The sequence below is a fragment of the Aulonocara stuartgranti genome, assembly GCF_965226115.1.
Source record: "Aulonocara stuartgranti genome assembly, chromosome: 18".
Taxonomy (NCBI): domain Eukaryota; kingdom Metazoa; phylum Chordata; class Actinopteri; order Cichliformes; family Cichlidae; genus Aulonocara; species Aulonocara stuartgranti.
In genome coordinates this window covers 21540302-21556830 of record NC_138954.1, presented here as the reverse complement: position 1 = coordinate 21556830, position 16529 = coordinate 21540302, and the positions used below count along the sequence as shown (strand labels likewise).

The following is a 16529-nucleotide window of genomic DNA, read 5'->3' as shown; positions in this document are numbered from 1 at the left end:
AAATGTGTTCGTCCAATGATTTTTCTGCAGGGGCGTGACTAAATTTGAATGCCGCTCTCTGATTGGCTACTTGACGAAAACACACAAAGCTAGTGCACCCGCAAAGGGGTTTCTTCATATTTATCGAAGTTAAATCGAAGTTTTTACCGAAGTTGGAGGATAATGTAGCCGTAGGCTGAATATAGTACAGCTTATTGTTATATTACAGGCGTCCACTTTTTTTTCTCCCCGTAAACGCACCCATGTTTTTAAACTCGTTAGACACTAAAGAAAAGAAGACAAGTCACCTTTGTTCGAGCTGGATCGCCTAACGTAAGTTTAGCAGCTAACAGGCTAACGGTGCTAGTCTTTGGCTGGATGTTGGTTCAGATGTGTGAATGAATTAACTGGTTATGAATAAAGCTAAAGAGACAGCCGTAAGATGAACTCATTTGGGACACCACAGCCCTGACAGTGGTGTCCATAATGCGAAGTAATTTCTTCACTTTAAAGTAGTTATCACTGGAGCTGATATTAAAATGCTATAGATGAATTGTCACCATCAGTGTAGTGTAGGGCATAGATTTACTGTTTGTTATATAGTATATAATTTGGTATAGGCTATAGTGTATTGCTAACAAGTGTTATACTTGTGCAGATGGTTTATATAGCATGATTATGACCACTTTTATCGTACATAATTCATTTCTTACCGTAGTTGCACTCATGTTAGTGTAGTAATGGTCATGAGAGCATGCACTCAAACGCACAGTCTTGTATACCTCTACATCTGATTGTATTGTTATTACTATACGGTGTATAAAATATATACCCAGTTGCCAGCATATTAGGTGCACTTAACTGTAACAAGTGCAACCGGCTTTTTGTTTATTTAGTCTATCCTTTAGGTAGGTGTAGCTGTGTGCATGTCATCAAGAGCATGGAATTCAATATTTAATGTAGTCTGTATTTAGCCATGTTTTAATATAAAAAAAATTGAATAGCCAGAATTGCAACACATGCTTATGAACTTTGAGGTTATTTATGGTTGTAAAATTGTTTCTTCCAGGCTTCCCAGATTTCCTGTTCCTGTGTGGAAGAATTACCGGTCAGTATCCCAGTACTTAACTTTTGTTTTGGTGTGGGGTTTTTTGCTGCCTCATGGTGTGATGCCAAGTGCTGCTTCCATATTTAGGTTTTGTTGTCAGAGGCAGTAGTCAGTTTAGAGCATCAAAACACAGAAAATAGCTCACATGTGTTGTGTGTTAAGGATGAAATCATGTTCTTGTTTGTGACTCAAAAAGGAGTCGGCGATTAGCTCCCGTGAAGCTGTCATTAAAAACGGCATCTTTATTTTTCTTTCTTTGGACCTTTATGCATCAGTAACTTTTCTCTGTTTCACTTTTGTTCATGCACACTGTAGTTTTATGAGCCAGACAGAGTTCTCAGAAACACACCCAGATGGCATACAGTGTTGGAAAAAGCTGCAAGGATGTTGGCACAAAACAGTCAATCATTATATTAATATGCAGGAACATGTACGGCAAAGCTCCCAAAGCTCTGGGCATTAGTCACAACCATTTACAGCATTTACAGAGCAGCAGGAATAACAGGATTGTCAAAAAGTTGACTCCACCAACTATATATATATATAGTTGACTCCACCAACTATATATATATATATATATATATATATATATATATATATATATATATATATATATATATATATATATATATATATGTATATGTGTATATATGTATATATATATATATATGTATATATATATATATATATATATATATATATATATATATGTATATATATATATATATATATATGTATATATATATGTATATATATATATATGTATATATATATATATATATATATATATATATATATGTATGTATGTATGTATATACACATGCAAGTTACAGGGCAGAGTTTGAGAGAGATTTGATGTTATTTAGCTGTCATTAAAAACTGCAAAATATTGAAATCTCTCAAAAACTTTTAAAACTAAATATTATAATGTTATTATGTTGTTATTTAGTAGACAAATAACAAACAAGATTAGAGTCGGTACACTGGACTTGTCTGAGAAGTCAGAAAGTAATCCAACGTAACATTCACCACAATAACTAATTTCCTATTCAGGATTTTAAGTAAATAACTGTAACCTGTCATCTTAATAAAGAATTATGTATAATTATTGTCCTTCACTATTTTATTCAGTTTTTTTGCAAAATGGTAAATTTGAATATTCTTGAATAATAACAAAAATTACATTTTAGCTAGAAAAGCTAAAAAAAAGGCTTTGCACATAGTAGTGGATTTAATATAACAGAAATATAAAAATGTTTTGGTAACTAACAATTTAATTAAGGGCAGTGTGGCATTAACCTTCCATTGGGTGGTGGTTGGATACGTTTGTTAAGCACTGTATGTGCAGCATAGATTTTTTTCAGTTTTACTGCATTGCGCCTTAGAGATTTTTGTCTTTAATCTCAATTGAAAATTGAATTCAAGTGATGGGAAATGTTTCTTGTTATCAAAGCACCTGTTTGCGCTGCTGTGGGTCTAATGATTAACTCTAATACGTAACAAGAGGAACAGTTTATTAATCAAAGTTCCTGATATTAGGTTTTTGTGAATATTGGCTTCCTTGTTATGTATGGATTTGTAAACTTAGTAAGCAATATTACCTAATATAATATAATGTTTCATTGACTGTAAAATAGCACTCATCAATCACGTAATCTAATTATAATCATGACCATTCTCAGTTGTTACTACCATCCTGATCACTTCTTCATTTTGGGGTTTTTAATTTGAGCCAGCTTATCTTTGATGTAGCTGAACAAATGCTCTGTTGGAAACAAATAATCACTCATTATGGCTTCAGCTGCCAATATAATAGAGATAGGCCACCTACTGCATGTCTGTCTTGTAATTTAGTTGCTATTTAATATAAAGATGTAACCCAGTTTGCAAATAACTGGCCTGCCCCATTTCCCATATTGTGTGTGTGTGTCTGTGTGTGTGTGTGCGCGTTCAGGGGCGGGGCTGACGGTTTAAACTTGGGGAGCTAATGGGTGTGGCAAGAATGACCTCATGCTGAAATTAGGTAATGGCTGGTTTAGATTTTTACTTGAAGCAGTCTCTACTTTCCATGTAGCACGCTTATTGCCGTCCTTTCCTTTGGTGGAGGTAGCGTACATGCAGCAAGTCTCTCTGCTTTTTCCCAGATTTTCAGTTTACCTTGTTTTTTGGGAGAGGTTTTTTTGAGTTTGTTTGTTTTTTAAACCAATCATGCAGCAGGTTTCTGGTTGCTATTTCTTTCTTTTCAGCTACTTCCTAGGCCATGATTTCCATTCACACACACTGTAGATATTTTTTCCTCTTGCTTTGCTATACCTGTGGAGCACACAACCTCTCCAAGCCTGGGTGAAGTCCCCGTCCATCCTAGAAGATTGACAGTTTGGCTGGCCCCGTGCATTCATTTCCGCCCCACTCTCCCGCTTCTTGCTTACCCCGCTTGTTCACGCTGCTGTTTGGTTGGTGTTGCCATGGCACCGTGCAGCCAGAAAGAGGCTTCACATGCAGCATCTTGTGTTCTCTTCACAGAGGGCCACTAACAAGCGATTGAGGGCCAGTGACGCAAAACACACATTACACGAAAGCAGCTGTGTGGACTGACGCTCAGGATTCTGCAGCTTTAACAGTCGTGGGTTTACCTTCCCCTGTCAACATTCAGCAGAGGGACTGCTGCAGACTCGAACACATTGGGTGACCATTCGGTTCACCGAAGAGTTTTTTAGTTTTTTTTTTTCCTCTCAGAGTCTTGGTGCTAAACGCAACCATTTTTTCGGGAACGAAACTGGGATTTTCCCTCATATTATGCACTTCAATGGATACAGGTGGCTCAGTGGTTAGCACGCGTGCTGAGGAACAGTCCTTTCACGTCCGCTACAGGTAGGACTTTTGTCTTTTCACTAAAGTGTAGTTAGAGTGTAGAAAGTGTGATTGCTTTCCCAGTCTCTAGTTTCAGATGGAGTGTTGGTGAAGTGTTTTGTTGATGCCTAAGAGGAGCAATGCTATTTATAGTCATTGAAATATTTGTAATGTAAGATGTTTCACGTACCCAGTTGAAGAAGTGACGCTATGTTTAGTATTGAAGCTAAAGTTAAATGATAGACTGGAGGAATCATTTCACACTGTGGTCTGGGACTTTGTTGACTAAGGCAGGTAAGTTTTCTTTAAAAAAAAAAGGGGGGAGCATCTTGCAGCTGTCCTTACATTGCCAGGTAAAGCACTCGGGTAGCAGATGTGACCTGCCAACCACATAAAGACCTGCGCCCGCCAGCTTCAATATTTAAACAAGCCCTGAAATATTCATCATTGCTCCCTGTGTTTATGTCCACATGCGTGTCCATTTTATTTAGATAGCTTAGGCGTGTGTTTGGTAAGAGGGTGGATTATTTTTACAATACTGGCTAGATTGTTGACATCAGTAAATTTATTCCACCTAGAGGTGCACAAATATATATCGAACAAACAGCTTTGTTTGACTGCCATTGGCTAATCAGCAAATAAGACATTGTGCAGATACAGATTTTATTTGTCATAATGAATTATTTGTGTGCTTGGAACATAAAGGGGAATAGATATCAAAAACAAAATAAACATTTTTACTTGGTAGTGGTGAAATAGTTATTTTAAACACTGGTATCAGCGCAGAATTTCACCCGTTCATCAGTGCATCCCTAATTCCATTACACGTCGCTACAGACTCTGTTTGTCTGACAGATCTAATCAATCTGTACAGCACTCACCGGCTTTGTAATCTCTCAGGTGCATACTCTACAGCCGTAATCTCAGGTGACCAGGTCACCAGGAGAGCGGGGCTTGGACGAAAGACAAGCAGATTAGCCGAGAAAACGCTGATAGAGCAGTTTCCTTGCTGGCAGGCATTGGAAGTTAATGCTGTGACAACATCACACGCGTCTCCTTGAAGGTTTTCCAGTGCGTGATGCTAAATTATCTCTGTGACGTCAGATGAATTATGGTTTTGATATTACCTAGGACGAATGCAGTTTAGTTTTTAGGGCATTTTTGTATTTAAAAGAGAAAAAAAATCTTTTCAACTCGAAGTTGGTCTAAGGTAATCTCTCCATGCTTCGGAGAAAGAGAAGGAGCTGCAGCCTGGAGGTTCCCTTTCAGTCGATTCACTCGGTACAACACATAAGTATGGGATATCACGCCCTCGCGTGTCCTGGCTGAAGAAACCTTTATTCACGCCTTTACGGCAGATGACGTGTGATGACACGCGCAAGGCCCCGCCCGCACATATAGCCGCTGCCATCACCGTCATCCCTCAGTTCTTACGCTCTTCACCTCGCTGAGAACACCTCTGCTGAGTTGGGCTAGCTAGCTACTGCTAGTTAGCTCCGTTGTCTGCCAACTTGAACCTAGCTTAACTGCCCCTGTTGGTGTTAGCCTCCACCGCCCAGCTGGTGCGTAGGCTGCCCGCGGAGCGCTATTTTCAAGTTTTTCTTGTGCAGCGTTTCGCTTTGCGTTTTGGGAATGTACTCCAAACCGAAGCGAGCAAAGCAGAAATCTTCTGTTCGCCCCTGTCCTCAGGGATGTGGTTTCTCTTTGCACGACAGCGACCAGCACGATGCCTGCCCTGTCTGCCTGGGGATCGTCCACGCTAGGAGAGCGTTGACGGAGCCCGAAGCTTGTGCGTTTTGTCGCCAGCTCCGACGCTCGACCCTGGAAAGACGGGTGACGTTTGTGGAAAGAGTGCTGGGACGCTCGGCTGTCGCACGGCATGACCCTCTTCTTTCCGAGTCTGGAGCCCCGGCTTCGTCCGAGTCCGAAGACGAAAATTTTCAGGTCGATGTCCCCGCGATTAGCTGGGCTGACCACATGGAATACGTTGACGGGTTAGCCGATGACGGACCGGAACCATGCAGGAGCGCTGACGGGCTTCAGCCTGGGTTGAAGCCCGCCAGCGCTCCCCAGGAAGACGATGACGTGCTGGACATCGGCCTGGACATCCATGGTTTGTCGGAGGATGAGCAGGAGAGCTCATTGTCGACCCAATATGCCGCCGCTGCTGCGCCGGTCGGCCACGATGACACCTCTCTTTTCTCCCTGTTTCGCCGTGCCGCTGAGAAGCTGCAGGTGGACTGGCCCTCTCCTCCACCAGCTCGGAAGCCGTCGCGGTTTGCGGGTTTTTTCCTTCCACCGGAGCCCGCAACGGCCAAAAACTGCCTCCCCATGTTCCCAGACTTTCTCTGCGAGCTAACAGCGTCATGGGACAAACCTCTGTCTACCCGCGTCACTGTGCCCGGCTATGGACAGTACATGGAATTGGACGGCGCCGAGGGAGCTGGTTTAGCTAACCCACCCCCTATGGAGCCGTCTCTGGCTGCTTATCTGGCCCCGTCCCATAACCATGGTGTCGGTGGCCCCGCAACTCTGCCGTCCAAGCACTGCAGATTCTCGGCCTCGCAGCTGGAGAAGATTTATCGGGCTCAGGCCGGCACCGCTCGAGCCATGAGCTCCGTCACCATGCTCCAGACGTACCAAGCAATGTGCCTGGCGGAGCTTGGATCGCTGGTTCCGGAGGACAGCCCGCTGTCACCTCTTCTTAACGAGGTTAGAGTCACCACGGATTACATCCTCCGTGCGTCTCGCTGTGCAGCGCTCTCCCTGGGCAGAGGGATGGCTTCGACAGTGGTGGCGCAGAGGCACCTGTGGCTGACCCTCTCCGACGTCCCTGATAGAGACAGAGCTGTGTATCTGGACGCACCAGTGTCTGCGGCTGGGTTATTCGGACATTCACTTGAAGCCATTCAGGCTAGATTCGATCTGAGGAAGAAGCAGACGGAAGCTCTGCGCGACATCATCCCCAGACGCCAGCCCCAGCCCAAGCCCACTGCTAGCTCTCACAGGCCCGCCGCTCCTCTGACAGCTGGCAAGAGACCGGCGCCCACCGCTGGAGTGGGAGGGCCGCCGGCGAGAGCACGTACTCCGGCCCGAGCTCCACGCCAGTCGGCCTGGGGCAAAGGCCCTCCCCCGGGCCCCCGACGGGACCCGACGCCCAGGAGGAAGAAGCCTCAGCCCTCCTAGCTGTGATTGCGAGTGGGGAAGGGATCCGGCAGCAGGGAGACGCTGCTCTTACCCCTCTGTTGCCGCACAAGAGGTGCCGCTTAAGTTCTGTTCAGGTTGTCAGCCCCAGAAGGCGCTGCACTTCCCTATCGCGGTCTCCCAAGCACATAACCCCTGCACACGGTTCAGATGTGTTGAATGTTCAAGCGACCACATCGAGTGTTCCCGCTGTTTTTCATTGTTATGCCCCGGAAAAGGTGCACCCAACAAAATGTATAAATGTACATGTTCCCATGTTGCAATCAATAAAGAGTGTTGTTTACTCTCAAACAATCTCAAATGCTCAACCTGCAGGCGAAATGAGCCAGGTCAGGCAGGGGATGCAGTCCCCTACAGACACACTGGGGGGCGACGGCGCCCCGCCGTCAGTGCTGCAGGCCAGCCGGCTGGCTGCTCACTTCCCTCAGTGGCGCGCTTGCGCCCCCTCTCCGTGGGTGCTGCAAACCGTTGCCATGGGTTACCGGTTGCAGTTCCGGGTCAGGCCGCCTCGTTTCCAAAGAGTCGTGAACACGATTGTCAACCCCGAGGCAGCCTTGGTACTCAGAGAGGAAATACAGGCGCTATTACAGAAGAGAGCAATACGGGTGGTCCCCGCTTCGGAGACGGACAAAGGTTGGTACAGCCGTTATTTTGTCATTCCGAGGAAAGGGGGAGGGCTTCGTCCCATCCTCGACCTGCGAGTCTTGAACACGTACCTGCGAACGTACAGATTCAAGATGCTAACACTCGGACAGCTCCTGAGTGCAGTCGGCCCGGGAGATTGGTTTGCGACAATCGATCTAACAGATGCTTATTTTCATGTCGCTATACACCCGAAACACAGGCAGTTTCTGAGGTTTGCATTCGAGGGCGTAGCCTACGAATACCTAGTGCTGCCGTTCGGGCTGTCGCTCGCTCCCCGCACCTTTACGAAATGTGCCGAGGCAGCGCTAGCGCCCCTCAGGAAGAGGGGCATCCGCATCTTGGCCTACCTGGACGACTGGGCTCTCGTGGCTTGCTCCAGAGAACAGGCGGAGACGCAGCTGTCGCGGGTTCTGTCACACATTCAGACACTGGGGTTCTCTGTGAACTTTCAGAAGAGCTCGCTAATCCCAGGTCAACAGATCGCTTTTCTCGGTCTGGAAATATGCTCTCTTTCCAGCCGCGCACGGTTGTCAGAGCACAGAGTGGCCGCGTTTCATCGCTGCCTCGCTCAATTTCAGCTGGGACGCAGACTGCGTTTCCAGACGATATTGCGCTTGTTGGGCATGATGGCATCTATGATCGCCGTAGTGCCGCTTGGGCTGTTGAAAATGAGAGCGTTTCAACGCTGGACTCTCTCTCACCGTTTGTGTGCTTCGCGTCACCTCCGGAGGAGGCTGCCGGTAACTGCGTCTTGCATGCTAGCTCTCCGTCCTTGGAGGGAGCCCGGGCTACTGCACCAGGGCTCTCGGATTGGGAGGGTGTTGTTTCGCAAGGTGGTGTCCACAGATGCTTCCCTAAGTGGGTGGGGAGCGCTGTGCGAGGGTGCGTCAGTGAGAGGGATCTGGTCCGCGGCTCAGCGCCAGCTGCACATCAACCACTTAGAGCTGTTAGCAGTGTTCTTAGCTCTAAAGCGTTTCCGTCCAGTCCTGCAGGGCCAGCATGTCTTAGTCAGGACGGACAATTCAACAGTGGTGTCTTATATAAACAGGCAGGGAGGAACACGCTCTCTTCCCCTGTTGCAGCTGTCTCGCTCTCTGCTGTTATGGTGCAGTGTTCATTTTCTGACTCTAAGAGCCACCCATGTCCCGGGCCACCTGAACCTGGGGCCGGACCTTCTCTCCAGGGGGGGTCCTCTGGTGAGAGAATGGAGGTTACACCCTTCAATAGTGGCTCAGATTTGGGATCTATTTGGCGAGGCGCAAATAGATCTTTTTGCTTCCAGGGTGAATGCTCACTGCCCCCTGTACTTCTCCATAATCGACCACGATGCACCCTTGGGCTTGGACGCGCTAGCGCACCAATGGCCAGACGTGCTCCTGTATGCATTTCCCCCAGTGGAAATGATATCTCCAATTCTGGAGAGGGTGCGTCGGCATTCCCTCTCTCTGATCCTGGTGGCCCCTTGGTGGCCCGCGAAGTCGTGGTATGCAGAAATAATCAGCCTGCTTGCAGCAAGTCCTTGGCAGCTTCCTCTCCGCAGGGATCTCCTCTCTCAGGCGGGGGGGGAAGTGTTTCATCCGCGCCCGGATCTGTGGCACCTTCATGCTTACCTGCTGAGAGGTTAAACTTGGTTGCTAAGGGTCTGCCACCTAGTGTGGTAGCGACGATTCAGAGCGCCAGGGCCTCGTCTACTAGAGGCTTGTACGCTTACAAATGGCGAGCCTTCGAGCGATGGTGCCAGGACCGCCACACTCTCCCATTTCAGTGCTCTATTGTGGATGTTTTGACATTCCTGCAGGAGCTGTTGGATAAAGGCCTTTCGTTTTCGACGATCAAGGTTTATTTAGCGGCTATATCTGCTTGTCATATCGGTTTTGACGGGGTGACACCAGGTGCGCATCCCCTCGCCGTGCGTTTTCTGAAAGGGGTTCGCCGGCTGAGGCCCGTGCTTAAGTCCAGTGTCCCGGCTTGGGACTTGTCTTTGGTGCTGGAGGCCCTTTGTGGCCCTCCGTTTGAACCCGTTGAGTCGGTAGATATGAAACTTCTTTCGTATAAGACCGCATTACTTCTCGCTTTGGCCTCGGCGAAGCGAGTGGGGGACCTTCATGCGCTGTCTGTGCATCCTGCCTGCACACAGTTTTCTCCTGATGGCCGCAAGGTCGTATTGCGTCCGAATGCCGCCTATCTTCCCAAGGTCATGCCTGCATCTTATAGTTCAATGGAGTTTGAGTTGCTGAGCTTTTGCTCCCCTCCTTTTGAATCTGAGGAGCAGAGGAGGGTGCATTCTCTTTGTCCGGTGCGTGCGCTACGCACCTACATTGAGCGCACTAGGGATGTGCGTTTGTGTGACCAGTTGTTTGTCTGCTTCGCTAATCCGAATAGAGGTAGAGCTCTGTCCAGACAGAGGCTGTCCCACTGGATTGTAGAAGCTATCTCGCTGGCATACAGCACCGGAGGTTTTGCGTTGCCCCACGGGGTGGGAGCTCATTCCACCAGGGGGATGGCGACCTCATGGGCTCTTTTTAGAGGGGTGCCTGTGGCTGATATTTGTGCAGCGGCTAATTGGGCGTCGCCGCACACTTTTGTGCGGTTTTATCGGTTGGACGTTACAGCCCCTTCGGTGGCTCATGCTGTCCTTTCTGCTGGGTCTACCACTCACTAAGGATGTGGTGGTCCCGTTCCGGTTCGGTGGCTGCTCTGCGGGGCGTGTATATAGGTCCCATACTTATGTGTTGTACCGAGTGAATCGACTGAAAGGGAACGATTAGTTATGTCTATAACTTCTGTTCCCTGAAGGAGAGGAACGAGGTACAACACAGGGTGGCCCCACTGAGCAGTTGGCTCGGTGAAGAGCGGCTATCGAACTGAGGGATGACGGTGATGGCAGCGGCTATATGTGCGGGCGGGGCCTTGCGCGTGTCATCACACGTCATCTGCCGTAAAGGCGTGAATAAAGGTTTCTTCAGCCAGGACACGCGAGGGCGTGATATCCCATACTTATGTGTTGTACCTCGTTCCTCTCCTTCAGGGAACAGAAGTTATAGACATAACTAATCGTTTTTCCAGTGGATACCTCAGTAGATGCCTCTCAGATGTTCCATGTGCTGCTGCTGTTGTTGTAAGACACAAAAAGCCAGCAGGTAGGCTAGCATTTGCCTCAGCTAGAGTGTTAAATGATAGTGTTAACGTGGCAGTAAACACAAAGTAAGCTCTTTAATATAAGGCCTAAGGCCGCTGCGCTGAGCTCTATTGAACTTTATTGTTCTTACACCATGTTTGCCTTTGTTCTCAAATTATAGCCTAGCTGGATGGTGAGACAAGCTGTTTGGTGTTTTTGCGTCATTTCTGGGTCTGTTTTTGCGAGCTTTCAGATAACCATAGGGTGGTTACAGGAGGAAATCTTGTTATACAAACTGAATAGATTTTTTTGTTAAGCCATTATGTCACTAACAGTACAGTTTCCTGAAAAACAAAGTTGGTTTATCTGACAGTTTTTGCTAAGCACAAATATGCCACTAAATTTGCCTTCACAGCCACTGACTGACACTCTTTTCATCTGGCTTAAAACATTTAAACCCCATGAGTGTTTGTTACAGACATTCATGTATTTGCTGTACTTCAAAAACAAATTTATTGGGTGTTTTGATTTTATTTCTTTTGAAGAAGTATACAGATGTCCAGTGTTGGTTGCTGGGAATCAAACATTTTGCTTTCACAAGCAATATTTTAGGAAATTTAAGATGTTTTTTTTAATCTTTGCCAGAAAAGATCTTTTAAATGATCGGTTATAAGGTGTTTAAAGTTCTAAAGCAACAGCAGCAAACATTACAAATACTGAATATCAAAGGTTCAGTTTTGGTTCAGCTGATTGGAAAAGGAACCTGTTTTGCTTTCTGGGGTAGGTCAAAAGGATGTGAGATCTACTATAATAAACACGCTCTATTGTTTTCTGTAGATGGAAGGAAGTGGCTAAACATTCCTACTTGCTGAAAGCCTTTGCTTCGAAGGACGTTTTGTTTTTCAGTCGTGGACGGAGCCATTTGGCTGTCGATTAGAGGACGAGGAGATTTTAGAGTTTATGTTTTTGAAGAAGAGAAGTCCAGACTGTGCTCCTCTCTTCTTTAGGATGGAGGTGTCCTGCCTGGAGCTGGCGCTGGAGGGTGAGCGCCTCTGTAAGGTGGGTGACTACAAAGCAGGCGTCTCCTTTTTTGAAGCTGCCATCCAAGTGGGCACAGAGGACCTCCAGGTGCTCAGTGCCATCTACAGCCAGCTTGGAAATGCCTACTTCCACCTGCAAGACTATGCCAAGGCCTTGGAGTTCCACCGGCACGATCTCACCTTGACGAGGTTGGACACATGAGAAACAGCTCTGTAAAAGGCCCTGCTGAGTGCAGCACAATGTTTATTTATTAACAGCGTGACGTGTCTTGTTCAGGACAATTGGCGACCTGGTCGGAGAGGCCAAAGCCAGCGGTAACCTCGGCAACACATTGAAGGTGCTGGGTCGGTTCGATGAGGCTGTGGTTTGCTGTCAGAGGCACTTGGACATAGCCAGAGACATGAATGACAAGGTGAGGCAACGTATTCGAGAAAATAAGCAATAAAGAATAAAAGTCAGATATTTGTATTCATGTATTTGAGAGTTTCAGAAGAAAGTGATCTTCACCACTCGTGTTTCCGGTTAGGTGGGGCAAGCGAGGGCACTCTATAATTTTGGGAATGTGTACCATGCCAAAGGCAAAAGTATCTGCTGGAGCGGAGCTGAGCCCGGAGATTTCCCAGAAGATGTCATGATGGCACTGAGGAAAGCAGCAGAGTACTATGAGTAAGAAGGAGAGCGTGTGATTTAATCAGAGTCATTTAACATTAGAAATAACAAGTTCTGTTACTTTGACTGTTGTGTCAAGTATCCAGTGTATTACAAAGTGAGCTGCTGGCTGACCGTTTGATTGCATATGCATTGTCAGGGCAAACTTGGCGATAGTGAAGGAGCTTGGAGATCGAGCTGCTCAGGGTCGAACTTATGGCAACCTTGGCAACACACACTACCTGCTGGGAAACTTTCGCAAAGCTGTAGCTTCTCATGAACAGGTGAGGGTGTCTTTTGGTAAGGAGTTCACAAGCATCCATGATGATGTTTTCTTTTAGTAAGTTACTTATTACGCCTTTTTAAATACAATGTTAAAATTCAGTGTTTCTGTTTCAGCGTTTGCTCATTGCTAAGGAGTTTGGGGATCGATCAGCAGAGAGGCGGGCTTGCTGCAACTTGGGGAATGCGTATATCTTTTTGGGGGAATTTGAAGTGGCAGCTGAACATTACAAGTAAGCCACACCTACATATGTGTATTAATGTTTGTTGTTGTTGGCCGCATTTGGTCTCTAGGCATGTGTGACTGGATCCTTAATCACTTGATCCTACATTGTCACCATGATTGTCTCCCCCAAAAAAGAGGAAATTGAATTATCAAATAACTGTAACATTTTTAGACTCTTTTCCTTACACAATAGTGGCAATATCTAAAATTCTATCATTGTATTTATGCATTATATTATGTTCCTATGAGCTCCTTCTGGGAAAGCAGGCCTGTATTGTATGAAGAAAACATAAAGCCAGTGTGCATTGTTTGAAGCATCTTGTCTGATTGCTTGTTAGGAAGACACTGCAGTTGGCGAGGCAGTTAAAGGACCGAGCCGTGGAAGCTCAGGCCTGCTACAGTCTCGGCAACACCTACACACTTCTGCAGGACTATGAGAGAGCCATAGACTATCACCTCAAACATCTCATCATAGCTCAAGACCTCAATGACAGGTACAGATGCAAACACAAGGTTTTATGATGCTTCTTTTGACGTAACTACAGTATGCCACAGTTAAATAGTATTTGCTTATGTATGGTTTCATTCTGTAGGATTGGTGAGGGCCGTGCGTGCTGGAGTCTTGGAAATGCCTACACTGCACTGGGAAACCATGACCAAGCCATGCACTTTGCTGAGAAACACCTGGAGATCTGCAGAGAGGTATGCACTGCTCATACTATCTTCACAGCAAAGCATTTCAGAAGTACTCAAAGCAAACTTGTTAAGAACAGATACAGAAATCCTTCAGCAGTAAAATTAAAAGTTGGTTTGTTCCTTCTGTTTTTTTGTTGTTGTTGTTGTTTTCAGACTGGAGACAGAAGCGGGGAGCTGACAGCTCGTATGAATGTATCTGATCTCCAGACACTTTTGGGTTTGAGCTACAGCACAAATACCTCCACTGTTTCCGAAAATAAGGATATCGACTACAGCCTGCACGGTAAAAACTGTGTGACCTTCCCTATGCCCCTTGCTATAATATTTCAGATGCTTTGAATGTGTAGATTACGTAACATTGTTATTGTTTTACAGGAGCCAGGCCCAGGATGAGCAAACGACATAGCATGGAGAACCTGGAGCTGGTGAAGCTTACTCCAGACAAAGTAAATGTAAGAACTGCTCCACTGTAGTGCTCTGCTCACACCTCATCTACAAGAAGGGCTTCTTGTTACATCACCCTTTGCTATTGAACTTGTGATGATTGTGATCCATTTCTGTGCTGAAGGGTCAAAAGTGGAACAGCGACATCTTGACCAAACAGTCCAAACCCTCGCTGGCTAAGAGCTCCTCCAAGCTCTTCTTTGTTGGTCGTCTGCGAGGGAAGAAGTGCAAGTCTGGTGGCTCCAGTAAGGTCCTCCAGGACACCAGCAATACCCTGGATACCAGTCAGCCACCTGCACAGGGACCACAAAAAGTACGCAGACCTGGGGCATTCATTTGAAGATCACTCAGAGAGCACTCATGTATTCAAGATCAAACAACTTTTGCTGTTTTATTTTTATTTATTTTTTTCAAGTTGTTTGTTTTTGTTTTCCAGCGACTCAGCCCCGACATGCTCGGAGACGACGGTTTCTTTGACCTGCTGAGCCGATTCCAGAGCAACCGCATGGATGACCAGCGATGTTCGATACAGGACCGAGGCAGCAGGTTATCGCTAAACAGCGGCCCAGAGTCACCTCCCAGGACCATCAGGAAATGTAGGTCCATGCAATCCACCCACACAAAAAATATAACCACTGTTAAAATAATTTATAATTTGCGTACTTATTTATTTTCATTTGTAGCCATGTCAGAGTCTGCCAATGTGTCAGGCGCTCAGGGCAGGCGCTTAGAGGAGTCATCAGCAGCAGGGGGGAGCCTGCCAGGACTCAGGCTCAACCAAAACAGCAACCAGGCCGTGCTCAGCCACCTGATGGCCAACGCTGACAGCGCTGAGCCTGATGATGACTTCTTTGATATGCTTGTCAAGTGCCAGGTAACAGAAAAAGCATAGTTTACTGAATAGTTTGCTAATACACATTTATATAGTGCTGGGTGGGCACACTTGATATTCAAACACCGGTATAAACAGAAATATTTTAGCTCCTATTTAAAATAATTGTGTAGTTAAAGAGTCCCAACAGTGGAATCCATCCTATACAAGAATGATGTTTTTGAAGTGGATGCTGAAGGTAACAGGAAGCCGGTGTAACATAAGTAGAAGAGTGATGTCTGTTTGTTGTAGCCAGAGGTCAGGAGGCAGGATTCTTATTACCTTGCAAGAGATCAGCTGCACAAAGGAGCAAAGTATATTACAAAGAAAAAAGTTAGAAACAAGATTATAAACATCCTGTTACTCAGACATCAAAGTCATACTCTTTGCTTTCACCGTATTCCTTCCAGGGCTCCCGTTTGGATGACCAGCGGTGTGCTCCTCCCCCTCCTCCAGTCCGAGGGCCCACCGTACCAGATGAGGACTTCTTCAGCCTCATCATGCGGTCGCAGGCCAAACGAATGGACGAACAACGCGTCACCCTGCCTTCTGCTGCAAACGCTGCATCTAGGCCAAGCTCCAACTAAACAAAGCACTAAAGGGACTGTGAGGTCTTTTGTTTAATGAAGGTGTGGACAGTATCGTGATGGACCAGTGATCACTTCCTTGTCCTTTAGGACAACACATAGCATTATCAGCACTGTATGCAGTTGACAGTATGGGGGGGCGGGGGAACTCAGATTAACAAGGACTTTTCACACAGCTTGTACAAAGATGAACTCAGAGTAGCATCAGGGACAAAAGTGTTTTTTTAATAATTGTTTTTAATAATTCTGTACTGCTGCATACTCTCACTTCACCCTGTGTATTTTTAAATACACCACTGCAGGTATGTTTGTATTTATTGTTCTTGTCCCATGAACTGCCGTCCCACTGCTATGAAGTAGTAGAGGTATACTCATAGTGGTGTTTTAAATCACTCTTTTCATGTATTACAGCCCTTTACAGATGTGGCATACATGGCAGTGTGCGTGTCTTGTGCGTGTCTGTTTGATGTGATTTCATGGAGTTTCTGAGTTGTGCCATGTTGCAAGTAAAATGTAAATGTTTGAAGGTGTGATCTGTTCTGATTTCTGTGGAAACTTTTCATGAAAAAGTGACCATGGTGCTTTATGAATCTCATTGAGAAGAGTGTGTGTCTGTTTGTATGAGGTTTTTGTTTGAGTTAAGTTCCTGAAGTCGCACAGGAGGCACTTACAAAAGCTACTATGAGCAAACTGATAAAGTATGGATTTAACCCATGTACAGTCCGTGTCTCTTACCCTTTTGTACTAAATACTATGAGTTCAGAGGAATAAAACATGTCTGTTCATGTAGCCATCGTGACTTATTTGAAAATGTTCAGCATCAAGTATTT

At 46.0% G+C, this 16529-nt stretch overlaps 1 protein-coding gene across 7 annotated transcripts; it reads left to right on the top strand.

Moving 5' to 3' along the window:
- Window positions 1-80: 80 nt before the first annotated feature.
- Window positions 81-16488, top strand: gpsm2 (G protein signaling modulator 2). Of its 7 annotated transcripts, none has more exons than XM_082513450.1 (16): window positions 81-312; window positions 1049-1087; window positions 3042-3110; window positions 3611-3958; window positions 11912-12133; window positions 12222-12357; window positions 12472-12611; window positions 12754-12877; window positions 12993-13108; window positions 13440-13595; window positions 13695-13803; window positions 13951-14080; window positions 14173-14249; window positions 14366-14554; window positions 14678-15115; window positions 15523-16488. In XM_082513450.1, exons 4-16 carry the CDS (start codon window positions 3894-3896, stop codon window positions 15697-15699), a joined length of 2079 nt encoding a protein of 692 aa, XP_082369576.1. In that variant the 5' UTR covers window positions 81-312; window positions 1049-1087; window positions 3042-3110; window positions 3611-3893; the 3' UTR covers window positions 15700-16488. The 7 variants fall into 7 exon arrangements, with proteins under 7 accessions (XP_082369576.1, XP_082369575.1, XP_082369579.1 ...); XM_082513454.1 differs by lacking the exon at window positions 3042-3110 and having other exon boundaries at window positions 82-312; window positions 14678-14837; window positions 14925-15115; XM_082513449.1 differs by lacking the exon at window positions 3042-3110.
- Window positions 16489-16529: the final 41 nt, after the last annotated feature.

Excerpts from the sequence above, each read along its gene's own strand:
- gpsm2 (XM_082513449.1), top strand. The coding sequence starts at position 3,894 with ATGGATACAGGTGGCTCAGTGGTTAGCACGCGTGCTGAGGAACAGTCC. Across the intron at positions 3,959-11,911 it reads TCCTTTCACGTCCGCTACAG|GATGGAGGTGTCCTGCCTGG; the intron begins GTAGGACTTTTG and ends TCTCTTCTTTAG. Across the intron at positions 12,878-12,992 it reads CTGTAGCTTCTCATGAACAG|CGTTTGCTCATTGCTAAGGA; the intron begins GTGAGGGTGTCT and ends TTTCTGTTTCAG.